General features: G+C 47.4%; 3 protein-coding genes across 9 annotated transcripts in view; 1 reads left to right on the top strand and 2 right to left on the bottom strand.

Annotated features, from left to right (window-relative positions):
* PRMT7 (protein arginine methyltransferase 7) overlaps positions 1–1,150 on the bottom strand; it is a 63,023-nt gene extending 61,873 nt beyond the window's left edge. For 2 of the 5 annotated variants that reach the window (XM_075940340.2, XM_075940339.2), the window contains exon 1: positions 1,044–1,150. The gene's annotated coding sequence lies outside the window, so the exon portion shown is untranslated. The other 3 variants (XM_006117569.5, XM_006117568.5, XM_025181912.3) reach the window with 3 other exon arrangements.
* Positions 1,151–1,158: 8 nt separating this feature from the next.
* SLC7A6OS (solute carrier family 7 member 6 opposite strand) lies at positions 1,159–13,566 on the top strand. The gene is made up of 5 exons (XM_075940344.2): positions 1,159–1,428; positions 3,989–4,363; positions 8,791–8,991; positions 10,373–10,517; positions 12,807–13,566. The coding sequence occupies exons 1-5, from the start codon at positions 1,159–1,161 to the stop codon at positions 12,932–12,934; spliced, it is 1,119 nt and encodes a 372-aa protein (XP_075796459.2). The 3' UTR covers positions 12,935–13,566.
* A 9,813-nt stretch (positions 13,567–23,379) lies between these two features.
* The window catches only part of SLC7A6 (solute carrier family 7 member 6), a 77,502-nt gene continuing 73,402 nt past the window's right edge, over positions 23,380–27,479 (bottom strand). For all 3 annotated transcript variants that reach the window (XR_012906754.2, XM_075940342.2, XM_075940341.2), the window contains one exon: positions 23,380–25,115. Coding sequence is in view for 2 of the 3 variants with exons in the window: in XM_075940342.2 (XP_075796457.2) it covers positions 25,024–25,115 (92 nt within the window). In the remaining variant the exon portion in view is untranslated. The remainder of the gene's footprint in view (positions 25,116–27,479) is intronic.

Consider the following 27,479-nt stretch of genomic DNA (forward strand, 5'->3'; position numbering starts at 1 on the left):
TTTTATGCAATCTTCTTATTTAGGATTACTCAGTATGATGCACTTCTGTGAATACTATCAATGCCAATGCAGAAGATAAATATGTGAGCAAGTTTTTTAAACTATACTTAGTATAGGTTTACAGAGGGTCAGCTGGGACTCTCTGGTCTGGCAAAGGACCACAGATGTTCCAGGACTAGAGAGTTCCAATGGAGTGCTGGCAGCTGGGCTCCCTGCAGCTGGGCTGCCAGGCGTGACCCAGCTGAGCTATCTGGCAGACTGGGAATCCAGAATGTGGCAGCCTGGCGGTACCGGGAGCCTGGCATGTGGCAGCTGGGCTGCCTGGCGGGAAGCAAGAGGGGAAGGAGGACCAGCAGGGCAGCTGGGATGGCAACAGGGGAGGTTGTTAGCCAGTCCAGCGTTGGTGGTTGAGATCAGTAGTAGGGGGGCCTGATATAAACTCCCCTGGTCTGGCAAAATCCAGAGTGCCGGACGAAGGGAGTCCAACCTATAACAACACACTGTGCCAAAAGAAGACAGTTAGTCCTGACAGAGGTTAAAGAAAGGTACATGGACACGTATGAAGATGGAAACATGTAACGTCCTGCAGGGGATTATTTCCAGAGGTGGCATTTACTCCACTCGGTGGAAGTTCTTGAGCTGCGCCGATCCCTGCAGAGACTAAGCACTTTCCAGAGAGGCATTAAGAAACGTGACCGCGCTTCTCTCGGGGGTTGGCCCGGCGATAGCAGAAGGAAGAGCAACGCACACGCTCAGCCATCCAGCGGTTCGCAACCACGCGGGGTTACCGCCCCGCCTGGCAGCCCAGCTGCGGGAGCCCAGCGCTGCTCCGCGACTCCGGCCGGGAACGTGCTCGGCCAGGCCACGCCCCCAGCTGCTCGCGCGCCTCACCACCGGCAGGGAGCTGCACGGGAGGCTGAGCGGCGCCGCTGGGGACAGTGGGGGAGGTCCCGGGCACGCGCTACCGGCTCGGGGGGCTGCACGGGCACAGCCTCACGGGGCCGGCAGCGCCGCGCGGCAGCGGGAGGGGGGGGGCTCCTTACCGCCCTGTCAGGCTCGGTACCACCCGGCCACCGTCTTCCCAGACTGCATTGCGGCACGAGCCGCACGCGCCTAGGGAGGGGCGGGACTCCCCGAGCGGACGCTGACCAATAGCGGATGAGTGTGCAGATTTTTAAAAAGCTCCGCCCCCCCGCCAGCAGGTGGGTTCCCCTCGGTGACCCGGAAAGGGGCGTATCCCGGCAGGCTGTGCGGCCCGACATGGAGCGCGCCGCGGTGCTGCGCGTGCAGCGGAAGCGCGGTGGCTCGGAGCCGGCCGAGGCCCTGGTGATCGCCTGCAAGCGGCTGCGCACCGAGCAGGGCCCCGCGCCCCCCCGCCGCTCCGTGGAGACGAGTCTCTTCAAGCTGGTGGGCACCGTGTCCTCGCAGGTACCGCGCCCAGACCCTGCCCCGCTCCGTGGGGCCTTCTCCGCCCAGGCCGGGCCCCGGGTGACCCCGCCCCAGCAGCCTCCTGGCTCTTCCCGCCCTCTGGTCGCCGGGAGTTCGCCCCTTCGCCCCCCATGGTAGATTGGCGCTTTGCCCCCCGTCCGCTGCTTTCGTCACCTTCCCGCCCCCCCTTTGTCCCCTGTACGCTCTGCGCGTGCGCCGCTGCCCAGCTGACTGCTCCTGGTGACAGCGCGCTCCTCGGGCACGGAGCAACAGTTTATGCCCCGCAAAAGAGGAAGCGTCGGTCATCGGGAGCCTCCGGGACTGAACCCGTTTGCCTTAGCCCCCGAAACCAGCTTGGTCCTGAAGGGGATTTTATGACTTAAGCGTCTCCCATCTACCCAGTACGCTCCTGTGTCGCTCCAGATGCCCCCCTTTTCTCTCCTATGAACGTTGCTTCGTCCTCTAATGGTCTGCCATGTTGGCACCTAAAAACCAAGACCAGCAGAGTGAGTGGTTTCAACTTCAGAAAGTGAACTATATGTTGCTTTGTGTCTTCCACCTGCCTCAAAGTCTCCTGACCCATGCTAATTTTTTTCTCTGTAAAAAAATGCATTTCTTCCCCCCATTGTTGCCTGTAAGTCCTGCAAAAATACACCAAAATTCACTGACCTGTGCTCTCTCACCAAAGGGAGGTGGTAGAGGTCCAGTGTGAAGGCTACAGTAGTCGACTCTTTTCTGGAGGGAGTCAATGGCTACTGATAGGGGAAGCTATACTTCCACTACTTGGTTTCTTTCTTGTGCATTTCCAGCAAGATTAGTTCCATGTCTGCCTGATGTCTGTATACACCATTAGGTGAACTAGTCAGACAACATGGACGCGATGCCAGCAATATGTCGATGACATACAGTTCATTCTGTCCATTACAATATAATATACCACACCAATCGCCCCAGAACTAGGACAAGGTCAACGCTCAAATGGAAAAATAACTGGCTGAATGAACATGACAGATATGATGCTGTTGGAGAGAAGAAAGCATTTTGAAGATTTACAGCCATGGTGTGGCTGAAATGGTCAGGTAGCAATATTCAACAGAAAATGTTACTCATGTCTCCTGGGAGTGGATCACTGTCTCCTGGTGCACAGTGATGTCAGTTATACCTTTGTTATCTCTCAGCTGTATTACAACAATGTGTTGTACCTACCCCTGAAGCCTTAATACTTAGGAAACTCCAATTAGTAGCGAATACTGTAGCATGTCTTGGCAACATAGGGTACCACAAGCATATTCGGCCAGTCCTCTGCTCTCTCTGCTGGCTTCTCATAGAACTTCAATTTAAGTTCAAAGTCCTACCCTTTGCTTTTAAAATACTTCATGGCCCAGGATACACAAAAAACAACTGAAATTCTGGGATGAAGACAGTGTTTGACAATGTCACTCCTCTGGCAGAGTGGAACTCCTGCAGTGAGGATAAAGCTTATCTGTGAAGGAGACAGAACTTTCTCGGGGACTAGCCTGAGACTGGAATGGACTCCTTCAAGAACATTTGACCATCACAAACCTCATTATCTTCCACTTCAAGCATATTTCTTTGACTTTGTCTTCTCTACCAATTATGTAGTAATAACTTTGTATTCCAAACAGTCCACAGTACCATAACAAGACTTTCCACAGCACACACACCTCCTGAGTGGCAGATGAAGGAACAAACACGTGACTGATATCTGAAGAAGTGGGTTGTGCCCACAAAACCTCATGATACTATCTGTTTTTTGTTAGACTCTAAGGTGCTGCAGGACCATTTGTTTTTTTTTCATGAGTGCGATAACCAATATGACTAGTGTTAGATTATATAGCTACTAGAGATGTGAACGTTTAGCCATTTACACGATTAACCAATGAAGCTTGGCCCCTCCCCCATTGCCTCTGTATTGGTGGCGCCTCTATGGAGGTGGCGGTGGCAGGTGGAAGCTGGCACATGTAGGGAGCCTCCCCCCATGCTGCTGCTGCTTCCCACAAAGGCAGCAGCAGCATGGGGGTGGGGGAGGAGCCCTGCCCATACCACCTACCACAGAGCCGCCACCTCCCTCATCCCCCTGCAGCCTCTGATATAGGGGCAGGTGGGAGCCAGAACATGCGGGGAGACAGGCCCCTATGCTGCTGCCTCTCACAGAGGCAGCAGTGCAGGGGTGAGTGGCAGGTGGGAGCTGGTGCACCCGCCTACTCCCCCACATGTAACTGCTGAAACTTACAGCAGCCACACGTTTACAAAATTAAATGTGTTTTAACATCATGGTATGTACTTGGGATGTGTGGTACAAGACCCACCCTATATAGGGTAGAAATAAAATAGAAACTGTTTTCAGATGTAAAGTAAACAACTAGGAGTAGGTTTTTTTTTTTTTTTTTTTTTTTTTTTTTACTTTCACCTTTCAACTTACTCCAATCTTGGTCATTTTTTGTAACAATAATAGGCACAAAGCTGTGTCGGAGGAGAATGACTGCTGTGATTAAGCCAGTGGTTTGACTTTTTTTTCCCATCTCTTCTCTCTGTCCAGAATGAGTCTGTTCAGAAGTATGTACAAGAAGCTATCACTCGAGATAAAGCAGCACAGATTCTGCGACCTTCTTTGGGAAGCACTCAGAGAATCATTCAGGACCTTCGTTCCTCCAAGCAGGTGAACAGGCAGGAAAACCGGTATCGCATAGTAACAAGCCATCGGCCAAACTGTGCTGAAAGAGAAACAGTTCCTCATTGTTTGGATGCAAATGAGGATGCCAAACTGGACCCCGAAACACAAAAAGACAGTTCAGAACAAGGAAGCACTGCTACTTACAGTAGTTCAAGTTATTTCAAGGAATTCCAGTTGTTTGATGTAGTACAAGAGGAGGAAGTAGAAAGAGTCCCCAACATCACTGCAGCAAACACACAGGTTTGTACTGAGACTTGCCTTGTCAATAAAACTGCATAGGTGGGCATACTGGAAAGATTCTTCCGTATTTGGTAGTGATTGAGTCTATACTGTTTAGATGATAAAAAGGCATTAGCTAGACGTTCGTTATGTGAAGGATTAAACCTGGCCTAATTTAAAATATAAAACATAGGGATGAGTGAGTTCTTACTAACTTCCAGGAGGCTGCACTTCACACTAGGAACAACTGTTTGGTCACCCTTTTGCCCATCCCTTGGACCAACAAATTTGGTATGCAGTTTTCTCTTCTCCTAACTTAAAGCAAGGTCATGGTTTGGTTGTGCCAGGGAAGGGAGAGGTGTAATAGCAGGGACAGTTACTTAGGAATGACGCAGGGGGACAGCAAACATCCTAGCTCCAGGGAACAGCTGGGCCTGCCCACCCCTTCTCCTTCTGGGACCAGCCTTGGAGAGAAGTCAGCAGCTGGGCTGTGCAGCCCCACGCCTTGCCCTGAGCCCACCATACATCCCAAACCCCTGCTCTGACTCCTGCAGCTCCCAGCCCCCTGACCTGAAGAACCCAAGCATTTCTGGGTATGTCTTGTAGCAGGTATATAGAATAGAGAGGTTAAATATCGGTTAATTGAATAGTCAATTAGCCTGATGAATTCTTATTAGATATTTGACTACTCTGTGGTCCTGGGGTTGGAGCTGTCAACCAGTGTGCTCTGGCCTCATTCCCGAGGAGCCCCTTGCCACTCCATACTGCTGCCTGTATGTCAGAGGCAGCAGCATGCCATGCCCAGTGGGAGCTGGTCCGCAAGGGGAGCCAGTTTAAAAACCAGCTTTCCTCGTGGCCTAGCTGCCTGTTGTCCCACACTGCTGCCTCTGATACAGAGGCAGCAGCGCAGGGTGGCAGCAGCCCATCTGGGACCGAGTCTGAGCTCCCAGACTTGGGAATCTGCTGGTGGGGAGGAAATGCATGTAGTTTGTAGCTTTAACCTATAAGCTTTTGCTTATCCGTTTGTCTACACGATTACATCTCTATTATGCAATTTAAAGCTTCACCTTTTTGTTTCTTTGCTAGAAAGGAAGAGCTGTGTGTCCCTGTCCCCAACCCTTCAGAATACCATGACCTGCCAAATATGGCTGTTGGCAAGAAGAGGCCTCTGTTTCTTTAACTGAGCCCCCCCTTCTGAGTAACTTCAATACCTGCTTCTGCTGCTGCTTATAGTTCCTTCAAGCAGCAGCAAAGTGGGTTTGATATGGTATGTAAGGACTTTAGTTTCACAGTTGCTCTTTTAAGAAGGTTCTTGTTGCTGATTTTATTTAACTCTGCTGCATAACACATGGGAGCAGCTGTAGAGGCCGCAGGCTCTTCCTGTGGAGCATGGAATTACCATGGATTCGATGGAGCAGTTGGGATTATTTAAGACTTTTACCTGATTTGATACTATGCTTTTTCTCATATAATACTACTGCCCCACCAGCTCAACCTGTTCTGTCTTTCCAATATATCTTGTACCCTGGTATTACCGTGTTCCATTGTCTCTTATATCCGTATCGTCGTTAGGGATGTCAGTGAGTAGTCAGCTATATGATAACCAATAAGCATAGGCTTATCAGTTTATCTTGTTGATTTGCTCACATTTTCCCCCCCTCCCCCAACTTTGCTGCCTCTGTATCAGGAGTCAGTTCTCTCCCTTCTCTCTTTTCTTCCCCCCCCCCCCCACCTCCTTCCAGTGCTGCTGCCTCAATCGGAGGCAGTGATGGGGGGCAAGGGAGGCTGCCACAAAGCAGCCTCAGTCTATGGCAGGGCAGAGCTCCTCGGGGTAGCAGTCTCTGTCACTGGCCCCAGTCTGCAGGGCAGGTAGGGGTCCAAGCTCCCCATGGACTCTGTCTGGGGAGCTCAGACCCCTGTGGACAGGGGCTGCTGCCACCCGATGGTGCTGCCTGTGTATCAGAGGCAGCACTGTGAGGTGGTAGGGGGCTCCCTGAGAGTAGGGCTGGGAGCACACTGGCTGCTGGTCCCGCCCCTAGAGACTATTGAATTGTCATGTAACCGCTAGGATTTCATGTGGTTATACGACTATTGAATTACCTGATATTTAACCTCCCAAATCCTTGTTCAATGTGAGGCATTCTAATTCATCATCTTATTTAGACTTCTAGCATTCGTATCTAAGCACTTTTAAAACTTGTCACTATTTAGCTCTCTGCCATTACAATGATTGAATGGGACTACTTTGACTGTTTATCAAATCTTACTGTTTATCAAATCTTTATCATCTATTTTCTCCTCTGCGAAACAGACTCTCTACTAATAGACACTCCTCTAAGGGATGCCTCTGTCCAATCCATGATCTGTCTGTTTTCTGTCAGCCCTTCTTTTGAAGTCTGCTCTATGACCTTTTGGTGAAATTTTAAGTGTGAGGAACTTGGGGCTGTTTCCCATAGTTGCTATGTGTAGAACAGATTAAGAATCTTCTGTGGATTTTTAAGAGCAGGTGAATCAAACACCTGCTAGGAATGATTTAGATCAGCATGAACAAAATGCAGCCTCTTGGCTGGATCTGGCCTGCCAAGCTGCTAGATATGGCCCATGGCTCAGTAGGAGCCTTGGACCAGCTCCCTGCCTGCCTTGCCCCTGCATGCTGCTCAAAACGGCTGAATACAGGGACCAGGTGTTTCTCTGAGTGCCAGGAGCCATGTGAGGCTTTGTGTGTCACCCGTGCCCCCAGCACATTCTCAGAGCTCCCAGGTCTTGCAGTGCTCTGGAGCACACGACCGTGTAGCAGGTCATGTTGAGCAGTGTGTAGGTGCTGAGGGATCTGCTGGCAGAGAGCCACCTAGATAAGCACCTCCTGGCCAGAGCCAACACCTCGCACCCAGCTCCGCTGTTCCCCTTCCTGCATCCCAAGGACCACTCTCTCCTAGACCCTGCACCCTTTCTCTAGGTCAAACACTGCCCTCCAATCTCCTGCTCCCGGTCACAACCCTCTCTTTCCCTAGGTCACAACCCAAACCACTGCACCCCCTCCTGCATCTCTCCTCCAGGCCAGAATCCTCTCCTGCACCCTCTCCTATGCTGCATCCCATTGTCCTGCCTAGGGGTCAACCCTCTATTTTACCCAAATTCCATCCCAGACCACACACCACCTCCTGCACCCCCGTCCCTTATCTCAAGCTCCTTTCTGCAGCCCAACTTCATGCCAGATCTCACCTCATCTGTTGATGATATGAAAGCGTGGCCCTTGACCACATACCAAATTCATGGAGGGGCCCCATAGCGCAAATTATTGCTCACCCCAGTCTAGATAATATTTACTACTTGCTGTAAGTGCAGGAGACTGGATTAGATGGCCTCTCGAGGTCCCTTCCAGATCTGTGGTTCTATGTTGCAACGACACACAATGAAGTAGTATTTTCAGCTTTCTTTCTTTTACCACTGTCTATCCTTTAGTTTTAAAATACCATAGCAGGAAAATAACACTATTGCTATTGTAACTATAGAAGATCTACTGTGGTCTTCCTACCTACTTTCTGAAGTAGAAACTTATGGGTGATATGGAATCTGAGTTGGAGCTAAATGCTAATAATCTCCACTGCATACCCTCTCCACTGAATGAATGTGTGAAGAGTCCTTCATCCAACAACAAAAATGGAATTGCTCCCCAAAATAAAATATGAAACCCATTTTAATAGGTGTAGATTCACTTAAGTGTGTTGGCATGTGCCAACTGTAGATTTGGAAATGCCCATTTAAATCAGTGATTCCGTTTCTAGGTTAAGGTGTTCTAAAAGGATAGATTGGCAAACTGAAAAAATGTGGTGGTGGTGGTTGTGGTGGTTTATTTAGCATTCAGTATTTGACTTTTAAACATAAGCGGAAGATCTTAAATTCTGTTCTCAAAAATCATGGCAATAACTATATTAACTATACTGAAAATGTTTGGGCAATGGAGATAGTCATAGTTAGATGCTAGTGTAGAGTCATGTGAATGATTAACTGATAAGCCTGGGTTTATTGGTTAATCCTATCCAACTACATGCACTCCCTCCCCCTTGCTGTGTCTGTATCAGAGGCAGCAAGGGGGGGGAGGAGCTGGCTCCCCATGAGCACTCTCTCCCGCAGAGCTGCCTTCCCCTCCGCCCAGGTGTCGGGCAAGGAAAGCACTGGCTGCCAGCCCCACCACTGGCGACTATCGAATAACTGTAACCGCTACAATTTTGAGTGGTTACATGATGATTGATATCTAACACCTCTAGTCATAGTGCAGTTTATTTGGAACATTGGTAGTTTTTAATAATAAGACTTGCAAAATGTTTTTCCTTTGCTCTATATAGGGCATTAAGGATCAGTGTTTTATTTGTGGCTTACTTAGAACTCTGTGTGACTTGAATAAAATAGTCGTGCTGGTTTTTTTTTTTTTTTTTTTTTTATAACAGAATATTGATGATCCGGATGTGATTCTTTGCAATGCAGTTGAAATGATCCGTGAGCGTTTAACTGTATCTGAGAAAAAGGGAGTAGAACACGGTTTGAAGGAAGATGAGTATGTTTATGATATTTACTACACGGAAACATCTACTCCTGTTTGGATCCAGAACATTCTCTCTGTACAGCCTTACACACAGGAATATGAACTGGTAAGGGTAAAGAAATAAAAACCAGACTTGATGTAGTAATGAAAAGCTAATGAGGAGAAAAATGCTTCAATTAACACTTTGTCTAGAAAACATTATAAGCAACAAAATGGCATTTTTGTATTAATGACTTCTGTATCCAATGTGCTGCTTTTGTTTGCTTGTTTTAAACCAGCAGTCCTGCAAACTCAGCCTGGTTCTTTCCATATTGGTAGAAAATTATGTCCTGCATAATACATCTATGTAACTGCTATTGTCTTCCTTGGGTTTGCATATGTGCATTGTTTACTAAGTTCCAGTTACAAAAGGAGAGAAAAATCTGGTCATTCATTTGTCAGTTTTGAGGCTCCCCAGCACTCAAGGAGTCACACTTGCTTCTTGCTAATGAGCAGCTCTGACCCATGAAAGCTGGGCAGAAAAGGGCCAAATTAATGTTGCGCAAAGCAGCCTTCTTCCTGGCATTTCCTACAGTACTTACCATAAACTACATTAGCAATCAAGTGTTGTGCATTTAGAAATAAAGAGAATGAGTGTGCTTCAGTTTTGATGTGATTTGATATTTCAATCATAGTGGGAGCTGATTCAGAGACCGTTTTTTTTATTATATATTCTTTGATCCGTTTGCCAAAATTAAACACCGCTTTATCCCTTCGCTTTTCAAATAGCTAACATTCCTCAAACCTCCTATTCATTCAACCACTTAAGTACAACTGAATAGGAATGTTAAATTTCAATTAATCAGCTAATTGTGTAATTGATGGAATTTCTATAGATTAATCATTAGTTAATGAGCGCTCTGCCCCCTTGCTGTCCTGACTGCTTCTGCATTTTAAATGTAGTAAGAGCTGCCCATGGCTCTTACTACATTTAAAAGGCAGAAGTGCAGTGGGGAACCTGGGGCATGCGAGCGGGGACTGAAGTTCACGCCAGGTCCCAATTGTTGCACCTCTACCTTTGAAATGTAGCAAGAGCTCTGCTTCAGTCCCTGCTCCTGTTGTGCCTCTGCCTCCCCTGCCCCTCTTTCCTCCGCCATGGAGACGATGCTGGGGGGGAACCAGCATTTAAGCTGATGCTTATCGGGCAGTCAACTAGTCACTTACATCCCTACAACTGAAGTGAGCAGTACCCAATACTGGTAATAATGCAACCACATCAAGGGTATTCGGATGGAGATTAAACTAACACAGTATTGAACTTGCTGCATGCACTAAAAGCATAAATTATCCATGCCTGAACAGACTCTAGTTTGTCTATTGCAGCTGTGATGCATCAGTTTAACTCTTGGTAGTGTCACTGTGCCTAGTGATACTTTCTCTTTCTCATCTTGCACTACATTGACTGATAAAGAAATCCTAGTTTCTCTGACTCTTCTCTGAACATGCAGGTAGATGATGATCATGTTTCAGAAGAAGTGTATGATGATGAAGATGATGAGAACAATGAGAATAACTGGCGTAATGACTATCCTGATGAAGATGAATTCCTTCCTGAGGAAGATGAAAACAGTGACAGAGGAGGAAGAGATGGAGGTATTTCATTGTCTCATACTACCGGCCTTTCTGCCATCTAGGGGATGAGGCTTAAATCTTCTGAGTACTCATTTCTGTTAGTTTGTAATGTCCTGTGCTGAGAGGTCACAACTTAAACTAATTAAGGTGAAATTGTTACTGAAAGGGGATGGTTCTTAAGGAATTGGGAGGGTTCATTAAGTTGGAGACTTAGAAGGTAGTCCTGAATGGTCTCTTCCATAACTATGGGTACGTCTAGACTACATGCCTCTGACAACAGAGGCATGTAGATTAAGCTACCCAGCATAGGAAAATGAAGTGGCGATTTAAATAAAGGCGATTTATATGCCTCCTGGGATGAGGTTTACCTGGGACGTTGACAAATGCCTTTGTCGACCGTGGAGCATCCAGACTACCATGCTGAGCCAACAAACAGCTGATGGCTCAGCACGGCAGCCATTTAAATTTAAATAATCGCCACTTCATTTTCCTATGCTAGGTAGCCTAATCTACATGCCTCTGACGACAGAGGCATGTAGTCTAGACATACCCTGACAGTGGACTAGGAGTGAACTGTTGAACATTTTCTCTCATTACTGTCTTGAACGAGGATTGATAATATACTACATAGAAAGTAAAGAGAACATAAAACGTCTCAAGTCCTGTAAGTCTGTGTTGTGAAAGCCCGTTAGAACTGAGATGAGAGACTTCTGCAGACTTTGTAAACCCTTCCTTCTGTGAAAATTCTTCGGGAGCAAAGGTAAAATACTTTTACCTGGCCCTTCTGTGCCATACAAAGTAACCTGTATTAATGGATTCTCATTGATGTTTGTCTTTAAATGGATGTGTGATGGGGTGAGATCACATCCCTTGGGGATGCTTCCCGGGGTCCTGACAAAGCCACTGACATTCGCCTTGTTCTCTGGGGCTTCTCACTACCCTTTCCTGGTGGGCCTGTTCCCTGGTCTTCCCCAGCCGAGGCACAGAGCTGAGATCACCCTTCCCCACCCCATCCCCCAAAGAACAGCACAGACAGTGAAACTCTTCAGGTCCAAGGAAAATGCAGTTTTGGACCCAGCTTCCTTGGATACTGCTCTCCAAATAGGATCAGAACCCCAAATGAATTAAGGTATGCCCCCTTTAACAGGCATGGGCGTACAGTGAAAGTTGATTACAAATTTAAGAAAACAGATACTTAGCTAGTTTAACACTAAAACCTCAGCACAAACTTATTACAAACTCACCCTAAAACTGTTCTTTTTTCAGCTAAGCTTTCAAAACCAGGGAGAGCTCCTTTTCCCTGGGGTCTTAGTTATCCTCCTGGGTGTTCCATGCCAGCTAATGACAAACTGCCCCCCCCCCTCCTGCCCGGACAGTAAATCTTTTAGCAGGCTGGCCAGCAGCCCTGGTTTGTAATGGGCCTGGGGCCTACCCCTTCTATGCTCTGCATTTAAAGTGTATTAGGAGCTAGGTGGGCAGGCAGCCCAGCTTGCACTGGGTCTAGGAGCTCAAACACCCTCGGACAGGGGCTGCTGCCTCTGTATTGGAGGCAGCACCACAGGGCGATACTCAACTGGTCCTTGAGGGGGGCTGGTTTTTAAACTGGCTTCTTGTGGATCAGCTTCCACTTAGCACAGCATGTGGAGTGGCCGGGGGCTTTTCAAGAATGGGGCCAAAGCACACGGACTGACTGCCACAACCCCCGGATACTACAGAATAATTGTCTAACCAATCAGCATTCGTGAGGTTACTTGACTGTTAATCTATATTTATTAACTTCACACACAAGAATGCTAGACATGCAGACATAGCGGATTAAGACATTAAGATTGATAGGTTACATGAGGTAATTTGTCCCAAGCATCTTTGAGTTGTGAATATTTGAGTCCATACATCCGTTTCATAAAGCATGGGGGGGCGGGTCACAGGATGAACTCCAAATTTAATGGCTGACTGAGGAGGTTCTTCTTTAGGAGGAATTGCTATCATGCTGGTTAACTATCAGAGTTGCACTCTGAGGCTTCTGTGTTTTGGAGACTGATTAGGTTCTTGACTCATGCAAATCTGTGCTTCGCTAATGGAGACTTAACTACATTGAAACTCGGTTAGAAGATGCTATATGTGTAAAGTTAGCATCACTGCCCTGAAAAGGAGTAGATTTAAGTCATCTTCAGAACTTTTAAGGCTAATTTTTCAGTGGTGGGAAGCTCTTGTATTGGCATATGAAGTACTTAAGTCCTGAATCATAACTGATTTTAAGTATTAAATGCTTTAAACTGCATGTTAAAAACTTAATTTTTTTTTCTCTAGAAAATGAGGATGGGAGCTTCAGTGATGAAGATGGCAAGGGTGCCAGCAGGAGAACATGGGACAAATACCACTGTGATATTCTGCGGGAGTTTGAATATGATGGGGTCCAGGACTTGGATTCTGATTGATGCTACCATACCGCTTGCACAATATGATTCTTGACCTCCCTGTAAACATCCAGAAAATGACAGCTGCTTTTGGTAGCTCTTTACATATTTTACTAGAAGGAAATACTTTTCCATTCTTTCAGGTCTCACCTTTAAACAAGCAGATTACCACTATTGTACAAAATGCCACATTTTAAGATATCTGTCTTGTCCATTTGTTTGAGCTGCAGAAGTATCTTGTATTGGCTTAAAATATATATATAAGCCGAAGTACCCATTGAGAGAGTAGAAGTCTGCAAAACTGAACTTTCTGCTGTAAAGCTTGTTAAACATTTTGTACTTGGAATCTAGGAAGTATCTGCAATTTCAAGTTGTCAATATTTAACCCCTTGAGTATTAAGGTAAAGCACATCAAGGATAAGGTGACTTCATTCAGTAGAAAATGAGTGATAAATGCCATCATTTTGTTATACTTAAATGAGAAAATGCAAGTAGCAGAGAAGCAGTCTTGGTTTTAAGAGAGCTGCTTTTTTCTGTACAAATGAAAAGTACCCTAGGACATGTCTGAGGATTCCCTTTGCCTTCATTTTTGTATCCCTGAAATAAAATATTTATGTACTTGAATATATAAATAAATTACTTGGCTGTAACTAAATCTTGCGTTCTCTCCTTTAACCTGTGCTAAGTGGTGAAATGCCCACAGTAGTGGGAGCTAAAGTGTTACATCAACTTCTTTACAAAACTACAATAGTGTCATCTCTAAAATCAAAATCTCAGATGATTAGTATGCTCTGCTGCTCCTTCATCTTGTGCTGTTCTGTTGTCTTATCCCAAGTGCTAGAAGTGCAGGTGGCAGACATTCTGCATGAGATGGACAGAAGCAGCTTGTCTTTGCACTTGGCGTTCTCAGCGCAGCTGTACAAGGCAGACAGTCACTTTTTGGGCTGGAGAAACCAGAACTGATAGGTGTGGGATGGAGAGTGCTGGCTACAGAATTTTAAGAGGCATAAAGCAACCTTCCTGAAGCGGTGTGCTGAGAGCGCTCCTGAACTGCGCTGCAAGGACACCAGAATGAGACCTGCTTTCTTGGTTGTGAAGCATGTGGGAATAGCTATGTGGAAGCTGACAACTCCTGCTGCTTCTTCGAGCAGTGTCCCGTGGGTGCTCCACTATAGGTGTCGGGCTTGTCCCGGCGCTGCAGATCAGAGAACTTTTGTAGCCGTAGTCTGCTGGACCGCGCATGTGCAAAGCGCGGCTCATGCTCTTTCGTGCCATTTGTGTTCACACGGTCCGGCTCACGCGAGTTCCTCCTGACCATCCTCGGCTGCGGCCGGAATACACGTTTCTCCTCAGGCCTGTCAGACAGAGAGAGGCAGAACTCGCTACATTTAGTTTATTTAGTTCATAGTTAGTTCTTTCCAGTTAATTAGTCGTTAGTCATCCTAGTTTAAAAAAAAAAAATTTTTTTTCCTCAAGTTATCTGTAAATATTTCCTAACAGAGGAAAAAATCAGGGGGATGGAGACCAATTCTCAACCTCAGAGGATTAAATCGGTACCTGCGGAGGCACTGCTTCAGGATGGTTACCCTAGCCACTATCATTCCAGCCCTTCACAGCAGAGAGTGGTTCACGTCCCTCGATTTACAGGACACCTATTTCCATGTAACAATACACCCAGCTCACAGATGCTTTCTACGCTTTCAATTAGGCGCAGGCCATTTCAAATACAGGGTCCTGCCCTTCGGTCTCTCATCGGCTCCCAGGGTTTTCTCCAAGATGCTGGCAGTAGTAACAGCGTAGCTACGACGTCTCGGTGTAATAATATTCCCCTACCTAGACGACTGCCTAATCAGGGCGCCTTCAGCGGCAGAGGCTTTACGCGTGACACCTCACAAAAATAGTTTTTGAAACCTTGGGGCTGATCATCAACATCCCAAAGTCGGCCATGACGCCGCACCAATCGATACAATTCATAGGAGCACATCTTGACTCAACCACTGCTCGTGATCTCTTACCAATAACCAGATTTCAAGCAATGCAAGATCTTATACAGGCCATCACCACCACTCCCAAGCCCTTGGTCCTACAATGTCTCCGGCTTATGGGACACATGGCAGCCACGACATACATCGTCGAACACGCAAGACTGCACTTCCGTTGTCTCCAGCACTGGATAGCTACTGTTTACACTCCAAATGTTCGAGACGTCCACAAACAAGTACCAATCCCTGCGTACATCAGAAATTCTTTAGTTTGGTGGACAGTTCCCAAAAATCTGTCGGGTGTTCCATTTCATCGCCAACAGCCAACAATACAACTGACCACCGATGCATCGTTACTATGCTGGGGCGCACATCTGGAACACAATCAGGTACAAGGACTTTGGTCCCCTATGGAGTCAACGATGCATATCAATCTCCTAGAGCTGCGAGTGGTGCGCAATGCCTGTCGTCACTTTCTCCCAAAGATTCGTGCTCAAACTATCCGAATCCTACCGACAACATGACCACAGTATATTATATAAACAGGCAGGGTAGGGCCCAATCCCGGTCACTTTGCGCCGAGGCAATTGCCTTATGGAGTTGGTGCATCCACCACAAAATCTCCCTGATTGCAGAATACTTACCCGGTCAGCAGAATTCTATGGCCGATGCACTGAGCAGACATTTGTCCCTGAAGCACGAATGGGAGCTTCACCCGGAAGTCCTCTCAACCATATTCTGTTCCTGGGGATTTCCAATAGTGGACCTATTTGCGACCCGAATGAACGCCAAATGCCCCCAATACTGTTCAAGGGCAGGAATGGGTCGGAACTCCAAGGGAGACCTATACGTTCCTATACGATTGGAGCCATCAACTGCTGTATGCATTCCCGCCCACACCTCTAATCCCCAGAGTACTAGAGAAGATACTAATGGACAAAGCCACAGTAATCCTGATAGCTCCCTTTTGGCCAAGACACATGTGGTTTCCTTATCTCCATCAAATGTCAGCACGTCGTCCATTCCCTCTGCCCAAGAGGCACGACCTTCTTGTCCAGAACAATCAACATCTGTTCCATCCCCAGATCGACCTTCTGGCACTGACAGTGTGGTTCCTAGTTGGTTCCAACAAACAGAAATGATCTGTTCGCAAGAGGTCAAGCACATTTTCTTACATAGCAGAAAATTATCCACGAGATCCACCTAACTTCACAAATGGACACGGTTTTCAGCATGGTGCTCGTCGGCATCCCTGGACCCCTACTCCGTGCCCATTCACCGTATCCTAGACTACCTCGTGCAGCTCAAGAAATCTTCTCTCAGCTGCGCCTCTATTAAAGTGCACGTTGCCGCAATCACTGTTACACCACACTGTAGATGGTTATTCAGTTTTCTCCCACCAGATGATGCGGCGCTTCATGAAAGGCTTGGCTAATCTCTTTCCACATCGAACACAGCCAGCACTACCATGGGATTCAGAGCTAGTTCTTAACAGGTTAACTCAAAAACCCTTTGAGCCGTTGGCCACATGTGACTTGCGCACTCTCACAATGAAAGTTACCTTTCTCATTGTGATAACCTCTGCAAGATGGGTTGGTGAGTTAGCTGCCTTATCGGCTTTACTCCCATACACAGGGTTTACCGATCAAGGAGTCATTTTACGTCCTCAACCCACTTTCCTTCCGAAAGTGAATTCACAATTTCACATCAATGAACCGATAGTACTTCCCACTTTCTATCCAAAGCCCCATGTCTCGGCAGAGCAAGCTCGGTTACACACTCTAGATGCCAGACGTGCCCTGGCTTTCTACATAGATAGGACTAGGTCCATCAGGAAGACAAACACGCTATTCGTGTCTACAGCCAACCGTTCTAAGGGTCACCCGTTGTCAGCTCAACGCATTTCGTCAATCATTGTGAAATGCATAAAGGAATGCTATGCTCTACATAGTAGACCACTGTTGGAGAATCCGACAGCTCATTCAACACGTGCAGTTGCTACATCAACTGCGTTCTTAAACGGCGTCCCTGTAAAAGACATTTGCAGGGCTGCCACATGGTCGGCAAACTTCACCTTTGCCAAGCACTATGCCATTCCCAACCTTCACCTTCCAGAGGGGGCAGTGGCAACAGTGGTGCTGTCCACAGCCGCAGCACAATAGCTCCGACCCCCCCCCCCCCCTTTCAGGGGCTACTGCTGCAAATTCACCTATGGTGGAGCACCCACGGGACACTGCTCGAAGAAGAAAAAGAAGTTACTCACCCTGTGCAGTAACGATTCTTCGAGATGCGTGTCCCGTGGGTGCTCTGCAACCTCCCCTCCTCCCCTCTTCGGAATTATTTTGTCTTTCAGACCAAGAGGATCAGGAGGAACTGGCGGGAGCCGGACCGCGCGAACACTAACGGCCCGAAAGAGCATGAGCCGCGCTTCGTGCATGTGCGGTCCAGCGGACTACGGCTACAAAAGTTCTCCGATCTGCGGCGCCAGGACAAGCCCAACACCTATAGTAGAGCACCCACGGGACACGCATCTCGAAGAATCATCGTTACTGCACAGGGTGAGTAATTTCTTTTTGCTACTGGGCAATTGCAAATCAATTTAGAGTAGGGAAGTCTACTATTGGAGCTGCAGTACTTCAGGTGCACAGGGTAATAAATCACATTCTGCAAAAGCGGCAAGGAGTCCTGTGGCACCTTATAGACTAACTGAAGGGTTGGAGCATAAGCTTTCGTGGGCAAAGACCCACTTTGTCAGATGCATGCACATCTGACGAAGTGGGTCTTGGCCCACAGAAGCTTATGTTCCAACACTTCAGTTAGTCTATAAGGTGCCACAGGACTCCTTGCCGCTTTTGCAGATTCAGACTAACACAGCTACCCCTCTCATAACTCACATTCTGTGACACAGGACTCTGATAAATATGCATGAAGTCCTTGATGCCTTCAAGAAGGAGGACAACAGGGGTACGTCTAGACTACAGGCTTTTGTCGACAGATACTGTCGCCAAAGCTTCTGTGGATAAAGAGCCGCTTTGTCAACATGACCGTGCAGACACAAAGGACAGTGTAGATGCAATAACGTCTTCTGTCGACAGAACTCTGTCGACAAAAGGCGTTAATCATTGTCGAATGAGGTTTACAGTCAACAAAACTGCTGCATTCTCTCAATGTTATGTCGACAGAACTCTGCGGCAATGTAGACGCAGGTATAGTTTTGTCGACCAAAAGTCCACTTTTGTTGACAAAACCCTGTAGTCTAGGCACCCTAGAGGGTGTACACCTTCCAATTTTAGCACCAGCCCACCTTGCCCTAAATATATCAACAGGCAGGAATACTTCCTGAGGGCACTACAGGTGCTTGTAGGTTACTATGGGTCACTGGTCACCTACTAGTACACCTTGGAACCTCTGATGGGATCCTGATCCGTTTGGCCAGGAAGCTCTCAAGTGCTGGTACTTCAGTTGCTCTCCAGCTGCTGTCATGCTGCTCCTGCACTCTGCCTTAGAGCTGCCCCTTGAGAGTCTCCTGCTTGCTGTGCAGAGTGTAGGGGGGGGGTGCTGATGTCAGGGTGTCCCTCCTCCCCCCCCCTCCTGCAAGTCTCTTGTCACTCACTGTGTGTGTGTGTGTGTGTGTGTGTGTGTGTGTGTGTGTGTGTGTGTTTCTTGCAAACATACACTGTCCTTCACTCTTATCTCCTGACCCAACGCACACATGGGGGGTTGTTACTACTTTCACTGCTTGCAAAGTGGGTTGATTTTGGGTTTTGACTGGTCTGTGCATTTCATCACTTTCATTTCTCTCTCATGCTTAAATTTAATTCTTTGAGTAGTAAGTCCTAAAATGCCTAACCTGGCATGGCTGGAGTAATTATCCCTGTCATATTTGTGCTCCTGGAAGAAGTAGCTGGCATGTCCCTGCAGCCCCTGAGAAAGTCAGAGTAGGGTGACTCCACATGCTGTTCTGTTCTTGCCTGTGGACACCACTCCTGCAGCTCCCATTGGTCAATAACAGAGACCCGTGACCAGTAGAAGCTGTGGGGTTGGTGCCTGTAGATGAAGGCAGCACGTGGAGCCATTGCTGTATATGCCAGTTGCTTTCAGGGGAGTGAGCCTGCCTTAACCCTGCTGCGCCATCCCTGGAGCAGCCGTTCATAACCCTGTGCTTCCCCAGGCAAATGTCCATTCCCCTAGGCGTTCCAGAACTCACCCCACCTCCAGTGGATCCCTTATCTTGTGTTGGCTGTCTGGTCGCTCCCAGGGGCCAGAAGGGAGGAGGAGGGGAACACAGGATTTGAGCTGCTTGCTCCCAGGGGGCAGAGGGGAGGAGGAGGGGAACACAGGATTTGAGCTGCTCGCTCCCCGGGGGCAGATGGGGGGGAATACAGGATTTGAACTGCCTTGGGGGAGACCAGACTCAAACCCCCAACCCTGCACTCCAGAGGCTGATGCCCTGTTGTCCCTGAGTTCACTGGGAATCCCACTCCACTGCCCTACTTTCAGCAGGTCCCTTACCCTGTTTTCCAAATGCAGGAGTCAGCTCCATCCCTGGGGCAGTCTGTGTTGGCTGTCTAGTAGCTCCTAGGGTTGGTGGGACTCAAGTCCCCAACACAGTGCTCCTAGGCAAACGCCCTAAGCCACTCCAGGACCCTGCCTGTCCCTTATCCTGCCTTCCTAATACAGGAGCCAGGTCCATCCCTGGGACAGCCTGTGTTGGCTGTCTAGTCACTCCCAGGATGGGTGGAGGAGGAGGGGAACAACTTGATTGATCAAGACAAAATTACAGGGAAACACACCAAAGCACCCATATTTGTTGATAATGGAGGGTCTTGGAAAAGGTAAAACCTCATGGCTGGCTGTAGATCCAGCTAACATAGTCACAGTTGCGAGAGGTGGCTGGAATGCGAGGGAAGCTTCCGATTTCCAGAGCATGAAAAGGAATGTGGGGGGGAGGGGAAGGGGTGCTGGACAAAGAATTGTGCATGTGCTGCAGAAGAGGTTGAGCCCCAATCTGTTCACTCTGCAACTTGATGAAACACTTGAACATCCCAGTTTGCTTTTCCATGACCTTGATCATTCAGTCAGTGGTGTCTTTCCGATCCTGCCTCTGTTACCCCTTGGCCTCCATGGAGGAGTGCTGGAGCACTTCCATGGCTAAATCCTCCCTGTTACATTTGTGCCTCTTATCTGTCACAGGCTGTCTGCTGGGATAGGGCTCTGTGTCCTCAAGGTCTCCACTGTAAAACACTTACAAGCACCTTTTGCAACATATCCAGTCCCTTTCCCACTGATCCTGGCAAGGCTTACGTATCTGCAGGCACTGTAACCATACTGAGTGTAGAGGAACGAATGGGGTATGTGTGATATGGTGCGCATAGGGACAAAAGAAACAATGGTCCTGGTTTGCAGAGCAGCTTTGTAGGAAATCATTCGAATTATTCCACACTTCTCTACACAAGCAGGCATCACACTGGAGGGAAACCAGGACAACTACTGGATGCTGAAAACTTTCACTTGGCTCTACACGTAGCCCACCTATGTGCTGCATTGGTCCCTGCTCCGGTAATTACAAAATGGCACAGGACAGTGTCCTACAAACGGAGAAAGAAACATGGCTGCAGCGTCATGGCACCTGTGACAGAATTAACAAGCACCTCAGGCAGTTTCCAGAGAATCCCTCTGCAGGATTCCATTGACAGCTGTGCATCAACACCCTGGTCGGACAAAATTATTAGCTACCCAGGGCTATGCACAGTCCACAGCCAGCCTCCCACTTCTCTGTGCCCTGCACCCACCTCTGCACTCCCCAAGCCACAGCCACTTACCCTGCATCTCAGCCCCTGCTCCTTGTGGAGCAGCTGCTGAAACTGGTAATGCACCTCCGCAGTGAAGAATGCGGATCCGCCTGCTCCGCCAGGCAACCCCACTGGGAGCCCCACATCCTCGTCTAGCTCTGCCTCTTCATGTTACATCCATCCATCCTTTGAGATCCTCTGTCTTTTGGCCCCATGCCCTCCAATGTGTCCATAGGGCTCTTGGCTGCAGAGGTAGGATCACTGCCAAGGATAGTATCCAGATCCTCATAAAACTGGCAGATCATTGGTGCAGCACCAGAGACTGTTTCCCACCCTTCCCTTACGGCAGGCTGGGGGCGTATCTGTGATATGGGGCCATTCCTAGAATTTGGTAAGTGGTCAAGGGCCACACTGGAGGAGGTGCAGGGTCTGAGACAGAGGTTGGGTGCAGAAGGGAACTCTCGATCGGGCATGGAGGTGCAGGTGGTTGTGTAGAGTCTGGGATGGAGATTGGGTGCAGAAGGGGGAAGGGATTTGGGTGCAGCCTGGGAGGGGGTATGGGTGCAGGGGAGTTGGCTTGTGGCCTAGGACAGAGTTGGTGTGCAGGAGGGAGTGCCAGGTGCAGTCTCTGGCCAGGTGGCACTTACCTTAGGTGGCTCCTGGCCAACAGCCCAGTGGGACCCTCAGGCAGACTCCCTGCCTGCCACAACTCTGCACATATCTCCGAGTGGCCAGCTGCAGGGGCTGTGCATATGTCAGCATTCTGCGTGGCCCTTCGTGTAGGGGGCCTCTGTGTGCTGCCTGCACTATCCAGGCAGCTCCCATTTGCATGTATCTGGCCAATAGGAACTGCCCGATTGTGCAGGGGGCAGCACAGAGAGGCACCTTCCTGTGGTGCAGAGACTCAGATAGCCCCCACAGCCACCTGCTTTGAACAGTCTGTGGGAGTGAGACATGCAAAGATACTGCCTGAGGCTCTTGCTGCATCCAGCCCACCACATTTTGCCCACCCCCGCTTCATGGTATGCCTGCCTCAACTCCTTTATCTTCACTCTGCACTGCAGCATCCCACTCATAGCCCTGCTCACAAAAGCTTCATGAACTGTGCCTGTACTTGGCCCAATTCCTACAGGTCACTCACAGCTGGGGCTGCACACTCTCCTCTCCCCATACAGTGACCCGTTCCCAAAGCACTGCGGGGGCTATGCCAGAGTGCCTTTGGCAATAGTCAGCCATGGTCAGCTGGGAACATGCCACGCGCCCACGCCACACTGAGCAGAGTGGCTGCTTGGGGCACTGTGGAAAACTTCCTGGAGGGCAAAATAAATGGGGGAAATAAATAAATAAAAGCCTGATGGTGTGCACACTGTATGTCGACAGTAAAAGGGAAAGAAAAAAGTCCTTTGTGGGATGGAGGTTTATCACTGAAACTGGACTTTTTTGTGACAAAAGTCACGTGGCAGTATGCACGCGCTCACAGTTGTCACCAAATGGCAGTTTTTGGCAACAAAACTTGGTAGTGTAGACATGCCCTAGGAAAAGGACTTATTGCCATTGTATGTAAGGCTGCTGAAAATGCAACTGTGGTCTAGGATCAAATAAAACTGAAGTCTCAACTCACATTTTACAAAGGTGCCTCAGAAAACTGTCAATTTCCTTTCCTACTTTTCCTATTACCTGCTAATAATCCACTCTTACTCCCCTCCCTTTACCCCGTCATCCTTCCTCTGACAGTATTTCCATAGCATTACCTTTTTTATCCTTGAATTTAAGTACAGGAGAACCTATGCAGCGGTTAATAAGAGACTAAGTGATTTTAAATTAATGAAAACCATTGCATTTATCAGGGTGTTTGGCTTATAACACTGACTGTGAGATAGGGATGTTAAGGACTGGTCAACTATCCGATATCAAATGCTTAATCAGCTAGTCAGTCAACAAGTCAATTCTCCCCCCCCCCCCCCGCCGCCTCTATCAGACAGATGCAGCACAGCGGGGGGAAGAGGGGTACTTGAAAGCGGCAGTGCTGTACAGCTGATCCCCAGCTCGGCTGTGCGCTGGTACTACGCATGAAGCCCGGGATCAGCCGGGGATGCCCTAGCTGATCCCAGGCTCCAGCGGGGGGCATTTCTGCAGAGCCTGCAGGCAGCTGGGGAGTCCCCATCTGATCCTGGGAGATCAGGTGGGGGAGTCCCCCACTGGGGACTCTTGTGCGTTTCAAAGCAGGCACGCAGTGTGCAGCCCCAAGTCAGTGGGACTTCCTGCTGGCCCCAGGCTGCACGCGGAGTTCTCCATTCCTCCTTTGAAATGTAGAAGAATCCCCTGTGGAGGCTCTTGTACATTTCAAAGGAGGAATGTGGAAGTGCCTATCGACTACTCGAGTAGTTGATGGAAATTCCATCAGCTATTTGACTAGTCAATTAACCAATATTTAACATCATTAATGTGAGGAGCATTTAATTCCCATTATTGAAATGGGCTTTATAGTGAAATGTTTAGGATTGTATTTTTTCATTTGAAAGTTCAGATCTACCCAAACCCTCAAAGAAACTATGTTCAAAATTCTTAATTAAAATCACAGCCTGTTGGAGAGATCTTGAATTGCCTATTTTAATCTTTTAAACAAATCTCTAACTTAAGTGTATGGAATTTGTCTTAATAGTACACTGGTTTGTAATAAGCCACAGCAAAATTTAAGTGTTAAATGACATTTTATTAAATGGTCTGATGAAACAATGAAAAGGTTTGACATTTAAATAAAATCCTGGATTTGACTTTTCTTCAATTTACTAGGAATAAGATAAGCTAAATATACAGCTTTCTAAACCTGGCAGAAGTCTGCAAGTTTACATAAAAATGAAATAACCAATGAGACTAGGTAAAAGTTACAGCACACTTATAATAAGTGTGGGAGAAATCAATACCACGATGTTTTGCAATACAGTTGAAGCTGTTTAACTCCAAAAGAAAGAGCCTTTCTATACAGTGCACTGTGGGTTTGATAAAATTAAAGATTACAAGACACTGTGTGCCACAAAAGGTGCACTACAAGCCTGATTTTTGTAACTGTATTTCATCTTAATTTACCAATAGTTGCAACAAAATTGGTTTTATAGCTTTTGAATTTCTCAAGCTCAGGCTAATATGCAGACATAGTCAACATTGCACCACAGGACTATAGTTTGCTGTCCTGTTTGGATTCCCTAAAAACAAAGGATACCCAAGTGTTTCAGCTATCAACTTAGGGTGTTATATTTACAATAGTGTCTAACATTGGTATGCAAAGTGAGTAGGAGCTGATGTAGCATGATGATATGACTAGAAGAATCCCCAGTACCTTGAAGGTGATTTGATCTTTACCTCAAATTGTACAATTATTTTTAGCATTTGTTGCCAACAACTGAGGTGAACTAACAAAACATCAGAGCAAGAATGTATTTATTTCCCCTTTCCTTACGTTTCTCTCAGTTGAATGCTATGTTCAAAATAGACTATATGACAGCCAGGATATTATATTCTAGTTCATATATGTAAAAGTACTACTTCCAATAAACAGGATTGAAAAATCAAACACTGAAAATTCTGATCTCTTTGCTGTAACAGTACTTGTAAACTTATTTATAAAACAATTGCATATAGAAGCTTTTAAGTTTTTGCCTCAACTTTTTGGGGTTCTATTTGAACCATTTAGAAACAAATCAATCACAGCTCAACAGGTTTACATTAAAAAGTTACATTCATACTTCCAAGTAACATTTTAATCAAGTCTAAGCTTTTTTCTGTAAAAAGGCAATTTGGAGCATGCTAACGGTACAAAAGCAAACCTTGGAGACTGACCTTCTCTCTGTGTGGACCAAATAACTTTTCACTGAAATTATAGTCTTTATATATCAATTCAGTCCATAGCTACTGAGTATTACCTTTGGTCACTTCTGATTTGGAGTAATTTCAAGTTCAATTCAGAATGATTCATAGTTCCACTATCTGGTTCTCCAAAGTATATTTAATTTGCTCACTCGGCTCTACTATTCTAGAATCTATTCTCCCTCTTACACCTTAACTTCCATTTTGGAGAGATTTTTCCATTGCTCTCAAACTACAGTGAACAGTCCAGACACTGAAGTTATTGACTAACATTTACTCATTGCCAGTATAGCAACTACAGATCATGGCAGAGAGTATGATGCACCCAAGCGTCCCTCCTCAGTAATAGCTAGTTTGTCCATTCCTGGCTCCAATGGTTCTTTAGTTGTCACATGTTCCCTGTTGATCCTCTTCTGTTCTTGTCAGTCACTGCTTCTTGGTTCGCTGCTGGTTTTGGAATTGTTTTGCATCTTTAGTTAGATTTGGTCTCTAATTTCTTATCGTCACTGTCCATCTCTGTTAAAACACTGTAACTAAGCAACTGAGTGGATCGAGTTATAGCACCTGCATAAGAAATTGAAGATAAACAAGGTGAATATCCAAGTATTATTATCAGAAAAGCAGCAGCTTATTAACAGAACAAGCAGCCAACTGGACTACAATAGATCAGGGAAAGTTCTGTTCTATTCTCTATATAAAAAGAGTTTTTTATGTCACTCTGCATCCCACAGGAACAAGCCCCATCCACCCCCATCCTGGCTCTTCCCAGGACCCATGTGGAGGCCTGGGGCTGCCCACTGCTGGACCCTCCTCTTCCCTCTCCTTCCCAGTGAGCTCTGGTGGGTGGGGTGGCAGCTACAATCTGCATGGCCCTTCCCCTCCCCCTCAGTGATCTGGGAGGGCGGCTGGATCTGCGAGCTGCACGGCCCCGTGAGCAGCAAGGCCCTTCTCCTCCCCACCGCTCCAGGGGACTAACAAACCTCACAGACTCTCCCCTCCCAGGTGCTTGGGGTGGAAGATTGTGGGGAGAGGGCTGGGCCTGGCCGTATGTGGCTTCAGCCCAGCACAACCCCCAGGAAATAAGTAAGAGTGTGGAGGAGGGAAGAGGGGGGTTTAGGCCATGTTGGGGGCACAGGAAGGTGAGGGAGAAGGGGCCCAGGCTGGTGTGGCAAGGAGAGGGAGAAGGGAGAGGAGCAAGGGCAGGGGTTGTGGGGAGGGAGACTGGCGCAGGGAGGGGGGTAAAGGGCCTGGGCTGGCACAGCCGCAGTCCAGCCTTTCCCAGTGGCCGGCAGGAGAGCCAGGGTTGCCTATACCCCCGCAAGAGGAGGGTTGGCAAGTGTAGCGAGCAGGGGGCACAGCTCCCTCGTTTCTTCAATATATCTCACAAACAGGATACATCTGCAACACAAAGACCATTTCTGGTCTAGTCTGATTTTTTTATAACAAACCAACAGTGTGTTTAAAAGCTGTCTCGATGGAGGCTTTGTTTTTAGTCTCAAGCACCGTGTAGGGTATATAATACACTGAAGTTTGTTTTTCCTGCTAAAATAGACCGGTAAGGCTTACAAATCAAACAAAAGCTCCAAATAGTGAGCTTAAGGGAAGGGGGATTTTGTATTAAAGAAATTGATATGGTTTTATAATTGATCCACACAATGACTGATGAAGCCATATAACTTATTTCATTTAATGGTGAACTTAATTCATGAACACCCCCTGTGGGAACTTTTACTGGATGAAAAAAGACAAAGCAATAGGCCAGAAGAGAAGAACAGGTAAATCCTTAACTGTGACAATTCAACTAAAGGGTACTGGTAGATAAAGCTCCAGAGGAGGTGTGGTGTTTTTGGTTTTTTAAGATTTGAATGGCATAAGAAGTTGTGCTGTAACAGTGGTTCTTAGAGATGTACCGCTCCAGTTTAGGTGTCAGTGCGTCCTTGCACCAGTGGATTGGAGAATTTTGTAGCGGAGCTTGGATGCGATGCATGTGCGCAGCAGCTGCCTTGTGGACCTGTTGGCCACAAGCACAGCATAACCCCCGTCTCCATTCTTCCTCTACTGCGGAATCAAGGAGTTCGACTCCAAAGCAGAGGGGAGGAAGGAGGGTAGTGGAGCAACCACAGAGACACACAACTCAAAGAACCATCATTACTGCACAAGGTGAGTAGCTTCTTTTTCTTCGAGTACTGTGCCTGTTGGTGCTCCTCTTTAGGTGACTACAGAGCAGTGCCCCATTGGAGAGGGGCTCTGGAGACGTGATTGTAGGAGAGACGAGAAGATGGCCTGTCCTACAGCGGTCGCCAGAACTGGACCAGTCGTTATAGCATAGTGTCTGGCAAATGTGTGGTCAGAAGACCAGGTTGCTGCTCTGCAAATGTCATGTTGCTGTACATCCTTTAAGACGACTGTGGCCATGGCCCTAGTAGAATGGGCTGTAATGCGCTGAGCAGGTTGCCTGTCACGCAAGGTGTAGCAAATGCATATGCAGGAAGAAATCCATTTGGATAGGCATTGGGAGGTAATCGCCTCTCCCTTGGACCATTCCACAATGGACAGAAAGAATCTCGGAGACTTGTGGAAGGGATGGGTCCTGTTGCTATAAAAAGGAATCGCTCTTCTGACATCTAGTGCATTAAGAGATGCCTGCAGGTTGTGCTCATGAAGCTTTGGAAAGAAAGAGGTAAATGGATGGGTTAATTGATATGAAAGATGGATGCAACTTTAGATATAAATTTAGGATGGGGACATAACAAAATTTTATCCCTTGTGAATATGGTAAAGGGTGGGTTTGCCATCAGGGCTGCTATTTTGCCTACCCTTTTTGCTGATGTTATGGTTACAAGGAAGGCAACCTTCACTGACAAGGTTCAAAGGGAAGTCTTGTGAGACCTCCTAGCACAAGGTGGAGGCCCTAAGGAGGTGTTGGTT

The sequence above is a fragment of the Pelodiscus sinensis genome, chromosome 12 (assembly GCF_052426305.1).
Source record: "Pelodiscus sinensis isolate ZL-2025 chromosome 12, ASM5242630v1, whole genome shotgun sequence".
Lineage (NCBI taxonomy): Eukaryota > Metazoa > Chordata > Testudines > Trionychidae > Pelodiscus > Pelodiscus sinensis.

Excerpts from the sequence above, each read along its gene's own strand:
- SLC7A6OS (XM_075940344.2), top strand. The coding sequence starts at position 1,159 with ATGAGTGTGCAGATTTTTAAAAAGCTCCGCCCCCCCGCCAGCAGGTGG. Across the intron at positions 4,364-8,790 it reads TCACTGCAGCAAACACACAG|AATATTGATGATCCGGATGT; the intron begins GTTTGTACTGAG and ends TTTTTATAACAG. Across the intron at positions 8,992-10,372 it reads ACACACAGGAATATGAACTG|GTAGATGATGATCATGTTTC; the intron begins GTAAGGGTAAAG and ends CTGAACATGCAG.